Source organism: Anas platyrhynchos, chromosome Z (assembly GCF_047663525.1).
Source record: "Anas platyrhynchos isolate ZD024472 breed Pekin duck chromosome Z, IASCAAS_PekinDuck_T2T, whole genome shotgun sequence".
Taxonomy (NCBI): domain Eukaryota; kingdom Metazoa; phylum Chordata; class Aves; order Anseriformes; family Anatidae; genus Anas; species Anas platyrhynchos.
Window position 1 is genome coordinate 57973674 of NC_092621.1, and position 13494 is coordinate 57987167.

General features: G+C 40.4%; 1 protein-coding gene and 1 long non-coding RNA gene across 4 annotated transcripts in view; one reads left to right on the forward strand and one right to left on the reverse strand.

Moving 5' to 3' along the window:
- The window catches only part of SLCO4C1 (solute carrier organic anion transporter family member 4C1), a 32442-nt gene extending 22234 nt beyond the window's left edge, over positions 1 to 10208 (reverse strand). Inside the window, exons 1-2 of one of the 3 annotated variants that reach the window (XM_072031382.1) lie at positions 9892 to 10208; positions 3625 to 3888 (exon numbers count right to left, since the gene is read on the reverse strand). In XM_072031382.1, coding sequence (XP_071887483.1) covers positions 3625 to 3888; positions 9892 to 9922 — 295 coding nt within the window. In that variant the 5' untranslated portion in view covers positions 9923 to 10208. Of the gene's footprint in view, positions 1 to 3624; positions 3889 to 9157; positions 9715 to 9891 lie in introns of those variants that run through there. The other 2 variants (XM_038171213.2, XM_027446813.3) reach the window with 2 other exon arrangements.
- On the forward strand, positions 9860 to 12740 carry LOC140000719 (uncharacterized). Its single transcript, XR_011805891.1, has 3 exons — positions 9860 to 9999; positions 10505 to 10629; positions 12594 to 12740. It is a non-coding gene; the product is annotated as an uncharacterized lncRNA (long non-coding RNA).
- Positions 12741 to 13494: the final 754 nt, after the last annotated feature.

Sequence of the window (13494 nt, forward strand, 5' to 3'; positions counted from 1 at the left end):
AAGATGTTCTCATCTATCACCAATTGTACCCAAATGCCATAGTCTGCTTCAGCCTTTAATTTGTCCTCAACATATTCTAAGAAAGTGGGTCAAGAACTGCCCTTCTGAGAAGATGCACTAGTTCTCAGACCCTAGTAGACTAATTCAGAGTTTCCAGCAAAACAGGGAACTGAAGAAAGGGGCCCAAGTCATTCGAACTCATCACCTCGTTAAATCACACCATATGCATTTCCACTCAAATGGCTAACATCTGTTGTTATCCCAAACTGATATTTTCCTGAAGGCACATTACTGAAGGGATTCATAGAATAATTCAGACCGCTAGAGATATCTGGAGGTCATTTAGTCACTGACCAAGTTGCTCAAAAAGCCCCAAAGACAAAGACCATGCAGTCTCTTTGGGTAACCTGTTCCAATGCTTGATGGTCCTCACAATGAAGTCATCCTCCTTCTGCGAAGTGAAGACCTATGTTTCACAGTTGCTGCAAAAGCCATCTCACATAAAGTCAATCGTTTCAACTGAGATGGAAGTTTACAAGTCTGTTGATTATAACATCATTCCTACTGTGGTATTTACAGTACTCTGTACTGTCTCAAATAATAGTTTCATTACAGAAAAAAATCACTAGATGGAGCTCCTAACTCCAAATACAAGAACCAGCTCAGAACCTGAAGACCCTAAGCAACATTAATAAATCATAACAAACAGATGACTACATCTAGATTACACTTTTTAATCTGAAGAATTTTTGGAGATCAGACAAGATATAAGCGTTTGCTATGGCTATTTTCTTTCCCATAAACAGGTAGTCCACTGGTCAGCTACTCATTCAATAAGAATGAAATTAAGCTATTCCTACAGAGTGATATAAGCATGTCCAATGCAGTAGTTTTATCATGTAGGGATATCATTTATCAGGGTGTCATGTGTACATACTCAGAATAAAAGCACATGAGCATTGCATGCTAAAATAACTTCCAGTTGTCTGCAAGCCTTATAACGGAGACTAGACATAGTTTTTAATAGTTTAAGTTCCACGTTAGATTTATTTATTCACCTGACAATCATTAAATGTTGCACTGAACTATATTTCAAAATTATACTTCAGGTGAAACTCACTAATTACATACAACTGATGAACAGAAGTGATCAAGTAACCAACTAGTTAACTGTTCAATAGATGAGGTGGTACATTTTCATACAAAGCACCAAGAAACAAATAGACTGCAAAATTAGGATGTCACACTTCCAAATAGAGTTAACTCCCAATAAATTAAGTCTATAAAAGAGCCATCCAAAATAATAAGCAACAAGGAAGGCTGTGTTTTTGTTTTTTTTTGGGGGGGGAAGGGGGAGGGGGGGTGCTATTAAATTCTACAACTAAGTGTATAGCCTTTTCATATAGACATTTCATCAACATCAGAAATAGCTAAATCAGACATAATAAAATCATGTACTGTGGTTAATTTCACTGTTAAAGGATGCTGCTGAATGGCACCTGTAGACTTATATTCAGTCTTCCATAGTCCACACATGCCCTGGACTTTGTAGTCATTTATCTTTGATAGCATTTGGTTTTAGTCAGCTTAGTACCTTAAATCTGCTCACTTCAGCAGTCACACCTTGGGCATCTATATTACAACAGTCAAAGAAACGACATGATTTTGATCAGCTTAAAGGGACATGAAAAAAAGCACATGCTCCATTTGAAATTTTCTAGCTTTTAGATTTCAAGAAGTTAATATAGAACTTAAGGTATAGAATTCCTACAGCATCTTTAAAGGCAGATGTATTGATAAAACAGGAACAGATTCTGAGATTCCAAACAGAATTGGTACAAGAGGGAAGAAATTAGTTGCAATACTTTACTAACTCCCTTCAAAACACCTGCTCAGTCAATATTTCATTTCAATAAAAAACAAAGCTAAAAACATGTCAGAACATTATTTAAATTAAGTTCAGCTTCTCTTACATACTAGTGGAGTAGGGAGGGTAATACTAAAACTGACATTGGGAAAAAGTTCTGTAGCATAGCCAGAAGCAAGTAAGCTGTTGCTGTTCTACTATGGGTTTATATATAATCTCTTGTTTGTAGCCTCCAAACATTGAAGAATCTTGTTTTGATTTTCCTCCAATTTGCCCTTACTCCATTAAAATTTGAACTAACTTCTGACATCTGTTGGATGGCAAACAATAGTTCACCTATAACCAAAGTTGTTTAATTAATGGTCAATATCTGGATAGCGCATGGAAGTGCATGGCAAGATGTGATGAACACAAAAAATGACCTGAGAATCAACAACTGGAATACTAAGAACCTTCTGTAAGATTGCTCAATAGCTACTGTTTGTTTGTTTTAAACTAGCACTCTAATATGCTTAGTCATTATAGACACATCTGGTTAAGCACTACAACAACAATTAAAACAATCAAAGATTAAGTCAACCTACTTTAAAGATATCTGGATGTTTCTTTATTAACTACAGGTGACCCACTACATAGAGATACAAGTATATGGCATTAAATTTACAGCACTCAAAGTCATTTTATGAGGAAAGCTACGTAAGATTTCAGAGCAGACCACCACAATTTCAGTACCGTTTTGTTCTGTGCAGTTTAGTTTTGAGTGTTTCCCCTATATTTCAAACAAACCCACAAGTTTACATCATCATTTTAGACAAACCTAGTGAAACTTATTAATGAATTATTCAGGATGATTTTACAGTAGACAATAGTTCAAAGCACAACAAAATGGCAATATGCAGTAGCCTTTTGACAGGAAGACAGTAAGCCTGACAGCTTTTGTTTAAGATTTATTCTACTTCTCTAACCTAACTTCGTACTGGGTCTGGCTGGGATAGCGTTAACATTCCCTGCAGCATCCCATGTAGTGCTGTGCTCTGCACCTACAGCTAGAACAGCATTGGTATCACACCAGTGTGTTGTCTATTGCTGAGCAGTGCTGGCACTGCACCAAGACTGTCCAACACACAGAAGACAGTAGGATTGCAAGAGGTGGGGAATGGCAACAGGGCAGCTGACAAACCAGCCAAGGGGATATTCCATGCCTTATGCAGTCACTCTCAGCAATAAAAGGCATGGAAGGGAAAGGAGAGTAGTGCTTTCATTATGAAGACATCTGTCCTCCTAAACAACCACTATGTCTATTGAGGCCCTGCTTCCCGGGACACAGACAAACATTTCTCCTTGATGGGAAGTACAGAATAATTTTCTCTGTGCTTCTACAAGGCCTTTGTTTGGAGTTCAGCTGCCCAGCAAGGCAAAATCACCACATACTTGTATCCTTATTCACAAAGAAAGTCAAATCATTTTTAATCAAATTAGGTTTTCATTGCATTCATCAGGCCAAATAAAAAAGCGCTTTACTCTACCATTGCATGTAAGTACAGATCTGACTCAGATCTCTTCTGAAAAAGTAAGTCTAGTGTAGAGACAGCTCGTGAACTCATGGACTTCACTTTCCCTTCCATTGTTAGAGACAATGTTACTCCACTTTTAGGGCTTCAACAAAGATTAAGGGTTACTTAATTAAAAGTTGCACTAGCTCACTATGGAGATTTCAGAAAAAAAAATAATAAATCAAAACATAAGAATAAGCTTACCTTCACGCTTAGCTCCAAATTGGTATTTTCCACTACTGAAATGTGGTAAGGAAAATACAAGTGAGCCCAATCCTAGCATAAATGCTGAGAAAGCCAGCCATCGTGGTTTGTGCCCTCTTTCTCCAAAGAAAGATACAAAAAGTGACAATATACAAAAAGCAATGTCGTAGCTTGCAGAGATTAAGCCAGTGAGGGAACTGTTCAACTCATAACGCTTCTCAATTGTTGAAATACTAATGTTAATCAGGCCATTTACCACAATACCTGCAAGAGAACAAAAAAAAAAACACATATTTAGTCAAAAGTACTTAATTTGATGGGGTTGCAACAGTAAACTTACTATTGTGTAACAGAAGGGTTACAATGAATATACTTGCAAAGCCACATTTTAAGGTATTTATTAACATTAAAATCTGGGCATATAGTGGATTGACACATTGCCAATTTAAACCAGCCAATCTGCACAGGACCTATTCAATTTTATTCCCTCCTGTGGGCATTAAAGATTTAACACTCAAGTATTCATCCAGCAAAATATCATGCCCCAAGCTCTGCTAATGTATTCCATTCAGATTCCAGATTCAGTTTGAAGCACAAACTTCAAAGTGACTATATTACATTTTCAGAAGATACTGTACAAATTAAAATTAATTAGTCAAGGTAGTGACCTGCATTAGACTACAAACTAAGACTGAATCAAGTTATTTAACAAGACATAGCCTTCAAATAATTGTATCAAACATATTTCCTCCCTATCATCACAAAGAAAAGATATAAGAAGGCTTTTGAACATGCATCTTTCACTACAATATTAAAAAAGTATAAAGCTATTTGAAAACACTGCAGCTCCTTCAGGGCAACTGAGGTGATTTACTTAAACTGACAAAAATGTTTGCCCTCTGAATCTTTATTTTCTCTGAAGCTGAAGTATCAGACGACCTGGAAAAAATAGGCCTTGCAAGAACTGCCCTACTTAGGCAGAGGCAAAAAGCAAACTCCAAAAAACAACTGATCCAAAAGCAGAAGTTAAGCCAGTTGCAGTTTCCAGTGAATGCTTATACACACCATGCATTTTTACAAAAGCTTTGGCTTCAGGTACTAATTTCTATCTGCCTCATGTTCTGTTTGCATTTGGGACAATGCAAAGTAGCTAAAGTTTATTTTTAACAGTCACGAAAATATGATTGTTACAAATGAGATGAATATCTGTACTTCATAACATTGCTAAGTAACTCCTTGATAGTCTAATTAAATTGTGCCTGTAATAAAATGTATATCTTGGGAAAGTTAGGAGGTCTTGAAGTCACAGCTGCAAATAAGATTCAGAGTTCTGGAGCCTCAGAGATGAGTGTTTAGCATCTCTTCAGACACAGGCCCTATAGTTATCCCTCTTATTCCTAAAAATTCAAACATGATTCTCTATCCTTCCAAGAACAGCACAGGAGGATGGCTGGCTGGGGACAGCAATAGATTTAAGTTAGCTTTCAACAAGCATTGCACTGTCCAGAAGTGCAACTGCACAAAGCTGAATTTCAGAGCTGTCTAGAGTCCCCTACTAATTAAAAAAAAATACTCTAGAACTGTGATCAACCAGCTGTTTTCCTATCACTGGAATCTTCCCCACAACTAAGCACTTCAGCTTTCTGTACCAAGAGCCGCCTCCTTACAATCTTAAATTTTCTGATACACCAATGTGGCCTTTTTATTAAGATAGTTTCACCTGTCAGTCTGGCCACCACACTTAAATTCATATAGGATTAACAGAAGTATTCAGGTGCGTCTCCATGCAATTATTTATTCCTTTGGCAACTTTCTTCTAAAGGAGCAGTGACCAAAGAACAATGCTAGCATGAAGGAATGAACAAACAAATTTTCCTATTTGAAAAGCACTTGCTAAAGCTTTAAAACATTCATGTGAAGTAAGTGACCTACTCAACGAGTTGATTACCAAATTAGAAGGCATTGTCTTTTGCTTGTTGTTTTGCTGTCTCCTTTGAATTTACATCCTAAAAGCTACAAAAAACCTTGCAATGCAATCCAATTTTATTGGATAATTAGATTTCAACTGTAAAAATGCAGATGTGATAAATGGCAGCACAACTTCTCTGATGCCATCATCTAGTGGATAACCACTAAAGTCTCCTCAGGAAAAACACAACCTGTTTGATCTCAACACTTAAATAGTAGTTGAGAGATTATGTTTTAACTGTCAACATCCAAAACATTACTGTCCTACCACATGCTTAAGTACACCATGCACTGATCCACAAAACACCGATTAATCATAAACCAAGTTCTTTTGCTCTAACAAAAAAAAAAAAAAGGAATATTTTATTCATCCATTTACCAAGGAGTACTCTACAGTTGTTGTAATAGATTTAAAGCAGTAGTTTGCAGACACTCCATTAAAATAAGTGTCCTTCCAGTAACAAATCTAATCAGGATATAAAACATTAGTGTTACCTAGAATTTTCAGCTTGATTAGACTGGGCCAATCTCAAAGACTAGTTCTGTTGCTTTGTTTAACAGAAGTATTACTGACATCTAAAATAAATAGACTTTCTTGTGTTCAAAGTAGTGAGATAACTTTTACCTTGTTTGCTACTGTAACTATGAACTGCAGCATATCCAGTTACTGTATTGCAAGATGCAATCATACATTTATGCAATTCAAGTGCCATACAGAAATCAGGTATTAGTCGTGTAACTGTGTTCTACGCAAATAAATATTTTCTGTTCTGGAAATACAGGTTTCACCTGTACTTGAAACAAAAACAGCCAAAAACAGAGTTAAGTTTCACCTGGAATCTACTAATTAGCTGAAATAGAGGAAATCAGCTGCTACTGATAACAACCACCTCTCTTCTAGGCCAGCTAGAAAGTAACCTGAGAAGCACATGACCTCAGTTACACACACACTTCCTCATACACTGGAGATAACTACCTACTGTCTTCACTCAGTCTGTAAAGGGTCAACTGCAAAGACTTCCACACATCAGGAACGTGTTAATGATTACTTCATTATTGTTCAGCACAGTAGGATAAAGCTTTCCTAGAGGTACATTGTCAATACAAAATGTTTACATTTTATCTTCCTCAGTGATTATTGCTGCAATTTGGAGAGTAAATCAAATACTTAGAAACAAACCCAGAGTACAGCAGCAGTTTAGATGAAAACATGCACCATACAACTACGATTTGGAAGTTACCTAAACCTTGAAACTGCAACACCTGAATACTTTTGCAGCATCACATACAGCACTGAATCTTGTCTGTAAACTGTTCTTGTTTTTTCTGCTTCTCAAAAAAGAATGGCAGTTCTAGTCTTCACTGCCCCGTTTCCTCCCGCAGGCTAGTCAAAGCAAAAGGTACTTGTTCAGAAAGTCCAGATAACAAATCAAGAATGCCACAAGGTATACGGTAGCCAGGCCTACATCAGCTTTCAAAGAAACATCAGATGTTTCCATACACTAAGGCCCAAAATCTGAACTAGATTAGATAGATATCCCTCTGAGGTTTAGCATACATCCATGCTTAGGTAACAAGACCAAAGTAAGCATCTTAAGGAACACACATAGCATCTTAAGGGGACAGATATTCTAGAGATTTAAAAAAATTTTTGCTATTGAAAACCTACCCTTTTATTAAAAGATAAAGATACCCTTTTATTAAAAGGTAAAATTCAAGTGATATTACTCAGCCAAACAAGCGCTCAACACAACCTAGATTTTAAGAAACATTGCTATAACAAGTTGTAGTGATGGAAGTAGTCAAGATGTAGTTTAGTACAATACATTCTGAAATGTTTTGATGTCAGTTTTTGGCCATGTTCAGTTTCCTATCTCTAATAAGTCTTTGGCAACTCAGTTGTCAAAGAAGTGTGTTATGTAAGAAATTCTTCTGTTGTGTATCCAGAGAAGGGCTATGAAGCTGGTGAAGGGCCTGGAGCACAAGTCCTGTGAGGAGTAGCTGAGGGACCTGTGGTTGTTTAGTCTGGAGAAGAAGAGGCTCAATTGAGACCTTATTGCTCTCTACAACTACTTGAAAGGAAGGTGCGGGGAGCTGAGGGTTGACCTCTTCTCACAAGTGATAGGACTAGAGGGAACGGCCTCAAGTTGCACCAGGGAAGGTTTAGGTTGGAAATGAGGAGACATTTCTTCTCAGAAAGAGCAGTCACTGGAATGAGTTGCCTAGGGAGGTGGTGGTGTCTCTGTCCCTGGTAGTGTTCAAGGAAAGGTTGGCCATGGTGCTTAGGAACATGGGTTAGTGGGTGACACTGGTGGTAAGGGGATGGTTGGACCAGGTGATCTTGGAAGTTTTCTCCAATCTTTATGATTCTAAAATTGATTCTGACTGATTCTGTTTACTGTTAGAGACAGTGTGAGCTAAGGTAAGAAAACTTAACTGTAATCATCTCCTGCTCATAACAGCTGTAGCATGGCCTCTCAAATACGAAGAACAAAAGATACTACCCAAAACTCTCTAGACACTTTCCTAACATAAAAGATGTATGTTAAGAAAAACAAGATTGAAAACAGGTTAAAATCAAAAAGAATTTGAGAAGACATGCTCTGAGAGACACTGGTTCTTCTACAAAATTTTCCCAAGCAATGTGAGCAGCAGTCATATTTTTCTAGGTTTAAGAAGAGCCCCCAGCTCAGCTCTCCCAAGACCATCCCAATTATCTCAGTTTGGTTCCAGGCAGGTATACAGCCATCCACACCCTGGTTGCCTTCAGCACAAGCAACTTGCTCTCTTAGCACAGGACCTGTGCACACTCTCCCCCAGCCACATTCTTTACGTGCAACACAGATCAGCTTTAAAGCCTCAGACTTTTTCAGGTGACACAGCTTTCTTTTCTAGCTAGTCCTATGAAGTGCTAAACTGAAAGCTCTCCAAAGTCCTAACAAATCTCATCACCAACTACAGAAAATAAGGATGAGAATACCTGAAGCTAAACAACAGAAAATAAGAACAAGCTGAACTTTGCATTCCCCTAAAGTTAAGCTGTTAGTTAAGCATTAGACAGATACATGCACTGTGATCCACAGAACAAGATTAGACTTTTGAAAGCCATCTTAATCACCCAGGGTTCCACCCAACCATGCCAACCTTTTTTTTTTTTTTTTAAATTAGCAGTCAGGTAACAAAATGCACAGCAGCTCTGTGTACACTTATTTCTCGTGCTTTGTTTTCTGGCTTTTATGTTTTGTTGTGAGTGATGGGGAAGCAGTACCAACAGGAGCACAACGCTGGCAGGGCCACAGCCTTGGCGGTGTTCAGAGGAAAAGAAAATAAAAAGAAGAATAGAGTCGAGTACGGAGAGTAACACTGTGCAAGCAACTTCCTTCTCCAGCCCTGGGGTACTTGCTTCCCCTGGCGCAGCCGCTACCGCCGCAGCTCAGCAATGGCACCGGGCTCGGGCAGCTCCGTGCTGGAAGCAGCACCTCCGTGCCCTCCCCTGAGGCCCGGTGCCGGCTGGCCCGGGGACAGGCACACCGTCACCTGCCCAGGGCAGCAAGCCCGCGGTTACCTTGGAAGATGGCCAGCAGGCTGTAGGCAGCCAGGTAGCCCTCGGGGTTGTTGCAGAGCTGCAGAGCCTTGGGGGTGCACCGGCCCCAACCGCACGGACCCTCCTCGGCCGCCTCCGCCACGCCTCGGGACGGGGCTGGGGCTGGGGCTGGGGCTGGTGCCGGGGCTTCAGCATCAGCATCAGCACGGCTCGCGTGTCGCTGGCCGCTGAGGTCGGGGCTGGGGGGCTCAAAGGCCGGGTTCTCTATGCCGTCTCCCTTCATACCGGTACCGGCTGCGAACAACGCCGGGGCGCGACGCTCTCCCTAAATACCGGCGGGGAGGGAAGGAAGGAGGGCGGGGCGGCACCGGGCCCGGCTCCGGCCCCGCAGGAGACAGGGGCAGGGGCAGGGGCAGGGGCAGGGGCAGGGGCAGGTGGCGACGCCTTCCCCCTCCTCCCGAGGCTGAGTCCGGCCCCGCCGCGCCACTCCCTGACCGGGGCAAGGACGGCGGCGGCTGCCCCCGAGGAGCGCCCCGGGGCCGGGCAGGGCCGTTAGGGCTGCCGCGGCCGTTGCCAAACACCTCGCGGCGCTCCTCGGGACGGCTGCGGAGAGGGGGAGCCCAGCCCCGCCGCGGTGCTTTCCCGCTTTAGGCAAGCGAGCTGGCACGCTTCCCTCGGTGTGGAAACCCACTCACAAGCCCCCACCCCCCCCCCAAAAAAAAAACAAAAACAAACAAAAAAAACACACAACTGGCCTTTGCAAATGTCATCCTTACAAAATGCCATTCCCCAGCTGCAGCGCAGAAAGTTTCCACCCACAGGAGCTTCCCGTCATCGAGCAAGTCACTCAGACACCGACCGCGGTAACTTGTCGAGCACACAAGGAAGTGCGGGGTGGGAATTACTTCACTCATCTGTGCAGGAACGACCGGGAAGGAGACCAGGGATCACTTAGCTGGCACCACTAGCGTTAATCTAGGGTAGCACAGGTGTGTCTCGTAGAGTTTTTCCCCTTCTCGAGAGTGCAGTGCTTTAGAGGTAAGTGGAATAAAGTGGAGATGCCATCAGTGGCTTTGGCTCAGGGTCGCACTGAAAGCTTGGGCATCCTCCTGAATTCCCTGCTGAATTCCCCTCCTGCAGTCGCAGCCTCACTTCCCATGGTGTCACAGCTCGTCAGAGGGAAGTATGCACTTTCAAATATTTGTTAGCAGCTACGTGGAGATAACCCTCTGAAAAACAAAGCAAAGCAATGACCAAAAAAAAAATAAATAATAAAAAAAAAATAAATCAGGGAAGGGAATGTGCGTCTATATATCCGCATAGATAAACTGCAAATAATAAATCAGTTGTCCCTGATGCTCTTTCTAGGGGCAATGGCAGGAGCTGGGGCCTGCAGTGTTCCCTGGACCTTGGACCTTCCTCACCTGCCCCTGCCTCAGCTACCTCACGGTCCCCCTTGGGCTTTGCCCACACCCTACAGCCAGAGACCACAGGTAGCTACTCCCCAGCAAATCATTCCTCTGCTAGTCAATGATGGCCCCAGACCCTGAAATTAGCTTGTCATCACTTCGGCCTGTAGACAGGGATGTTTTTTCCTCAGCTGGTTACCAAAATATATCCCTGTAGCTAGCCTCTTGGGAGGTCTAAGGATGTGCCTAAACTAGCTGGCAAGCTAATCTGTTCCAGAAATAGCATATCAGTTAAGGTCATCTTTGCCTATGTGGAATGTTTTTTATTGTTTGTTTGCATTTTATTGTATTTTTTCTTTCCTCTAATTAAAATAAAGTAGGACATGTCATTAGAAGTAATATCCTGATCTTCACTAAAGCGCTTACATGCTAACGTAGTAAGAATGATCCACTAAACTGCTAAATAATTGTACAGTCTTCCCTTGATCTGCTTGGTCTGCTGGGCTTTTTGTTATCTTCATCTACTGGGCCCCCTCCCAGATGATGGTTTTGGTTTTATCATCACAGGAAGGTTACAGAAAGGAAGGGAAAAAGAGAAGTGGAGCTCATTATGAAAAATAGTCTGCCCAGCTGAAGTCAAGAACATTTTTAAGAAAGTGTAGGAGTTGTAGTACTGTGGTGTCTGCTCTAGGCCCTTACAGAACGAACCAAAGAATTAAATAGGAATGAACTCTCAAGAGGGTTTATGCCACCTACTAGAATACAGATTTTAATAGAAAGGCACAGGGAGAGGGAGACAAATAGAGGAATAAAATACGAGGTGTATTTCCTCTGGTTTTATTGCCTGAGTGATACTGTTGCTTCTTAACAGACAATTTATAGAGAAATGCAGCAGATCCTAACAATTTTTATAAAATGCTTTATTATGAGACATCATTTAAAACTATTAAATAAGTTTAAATTCACAACATTCAAGACTAGATACACAACCCACCTGAAAATGTCAATCAACAACAGCTTTCTAGGAAGGTATCTGGACTGCAGAGTTAAAAACAATAATAGATGTTAAGGGGAATAATTTGATGGACTGGATGGAAATTGCTGTTGGAAAAGGTGAATGTGACCATACAATGTATGTGTATTATTAGAACTAATTGTGGTGGTGTAGCAATAGTAGGTAGTCAAGCACCGCCACACCTCTATCTAACTCCATCTCCTCATCAGGAGAGGAAGAGAAAATAGATGAAAAAAAAACACATGGGTTGAGATAAAAATTGGGAGATCACTCAACAATTACCATCATGGGCAAAACATACTCAGCATAGGGAGATTAATGCTATTTATTGCCTATCGATAGCAGACAAAAGCAGAGAGAAACTAAAAGCAAACTAAAATACCTTCCCTATACATCGGCCACCCTATTCTACCTCCTCCCCTCAAAAAGTGCAGGGAAACAGTGAATGGGGGCTTCAGTCAGGCCTAGACTCTTCATTTCAGCTTCTCATTCACTCCTTCACAGCCTTCCTCTGCCCCTGCTCCATGTGGGGTCCCTCCCATGGGATACTGTCTTTCCCAAACTGATCTTGTGTGGGATTCCAACAGGCAGCAGCTCTTCAAGAATCAATAAACTACCATAAGGAAAAGAAAGACAAAAAGAAAAATCTGAAACAAATGATCAAACCGACTATATTATTTTTTTATTCTAAGTTCAAAGGTGATGAATCTTTAAGGGGGGAGAGCTTGGGAGCAAACTTCTAATAGATTTATTGAATTATAAAACTCTTTAGATGGAGCACAATCACTTTATGACTAGAATAAAGGCACAAGAATTGCCTATCTCTGAGGTCTTTTTCTGATCCAAAGTTCCTGTGAAGTGGGAATGGGAAACTGCAATCTAGGAGAAATAAAACTGATGTATCACACTGAAATACATTTTGGGGAGGCAAATTAGTATTTTAAAGGATAAATTTGCTATGTTGAAAAAAATTGCTATATTTGGGGAACTATTTTAAATCTCTCTTCACAGTCTTGTATTTGTTCCCTTGCAGCTTCTGCAGATTCAGAAGTCCTAGGAGTTCTCCTGTTGATTGGTGTCATGGCATGCCATGTTATTCATCAGACATAAATCCACCACAGGAATTTTAGATAAGACCTGTGGATTTGCTTAAGAAATAGAGATTAATTTTAAAATGTTTGAGAGCTGTTATTCTCTGAATTTGGAAAGCAGTTGAGTTTTACATTCAGTAAGGTGAAAAGTCCATACGTAAAACTTTTTTTCAAGCATCTCAAAACCTGTCAATGGGTAGCTGATAATGTAAACTGTCGGTAATAATAGGGTTCAGCTAAGAATAATGACGTATATAGAGAGAAAATAAATAAAATGTAACTACAGTGTCTTTCTTGTGAAGAATTTGGGGGGTAGGGTTTGAAGGGAAAGACATGTCTGTAAGAAAAATTACGAAGCTTTGTGGATATTCTATGTGACATTCTGCTCTCATTTAAAGGCCAAGTAGTACACAGACCTACTTTCTCATTGTAAGAAGATTACCTCCCAAAAATATAGCACAACATTTTGTCAGTACAATACTTCCATTGACTCTACCAGCTGTAAAATAAGATGCAAAGTGGATTGTGCTGGATTCTTATAATGCGTTTTGAGTTAATTGGTCTAGGTTGGATTTCATACAAAATAAATTGTTAAACAGTTCAATTTCTTCTAGTGAAATATCTTCATTTCTATGAGTTTTTGTGTTTGTTTGTTTTTGTTTGTTTTTCCAGTGAAGAAAAAGTTTGAATCTTGAATTTTTATCTATTTGTTGATATTCAAAAGGAAGAAATTAACATCTCTTCTAAGTATACTTCCCCATTTCAGTGGTTTAACACTATATGTATCTCAGCACAACCACTACTCGCAACAGAAGGGGAGAAAACACATGAAAAAAAAAAAAA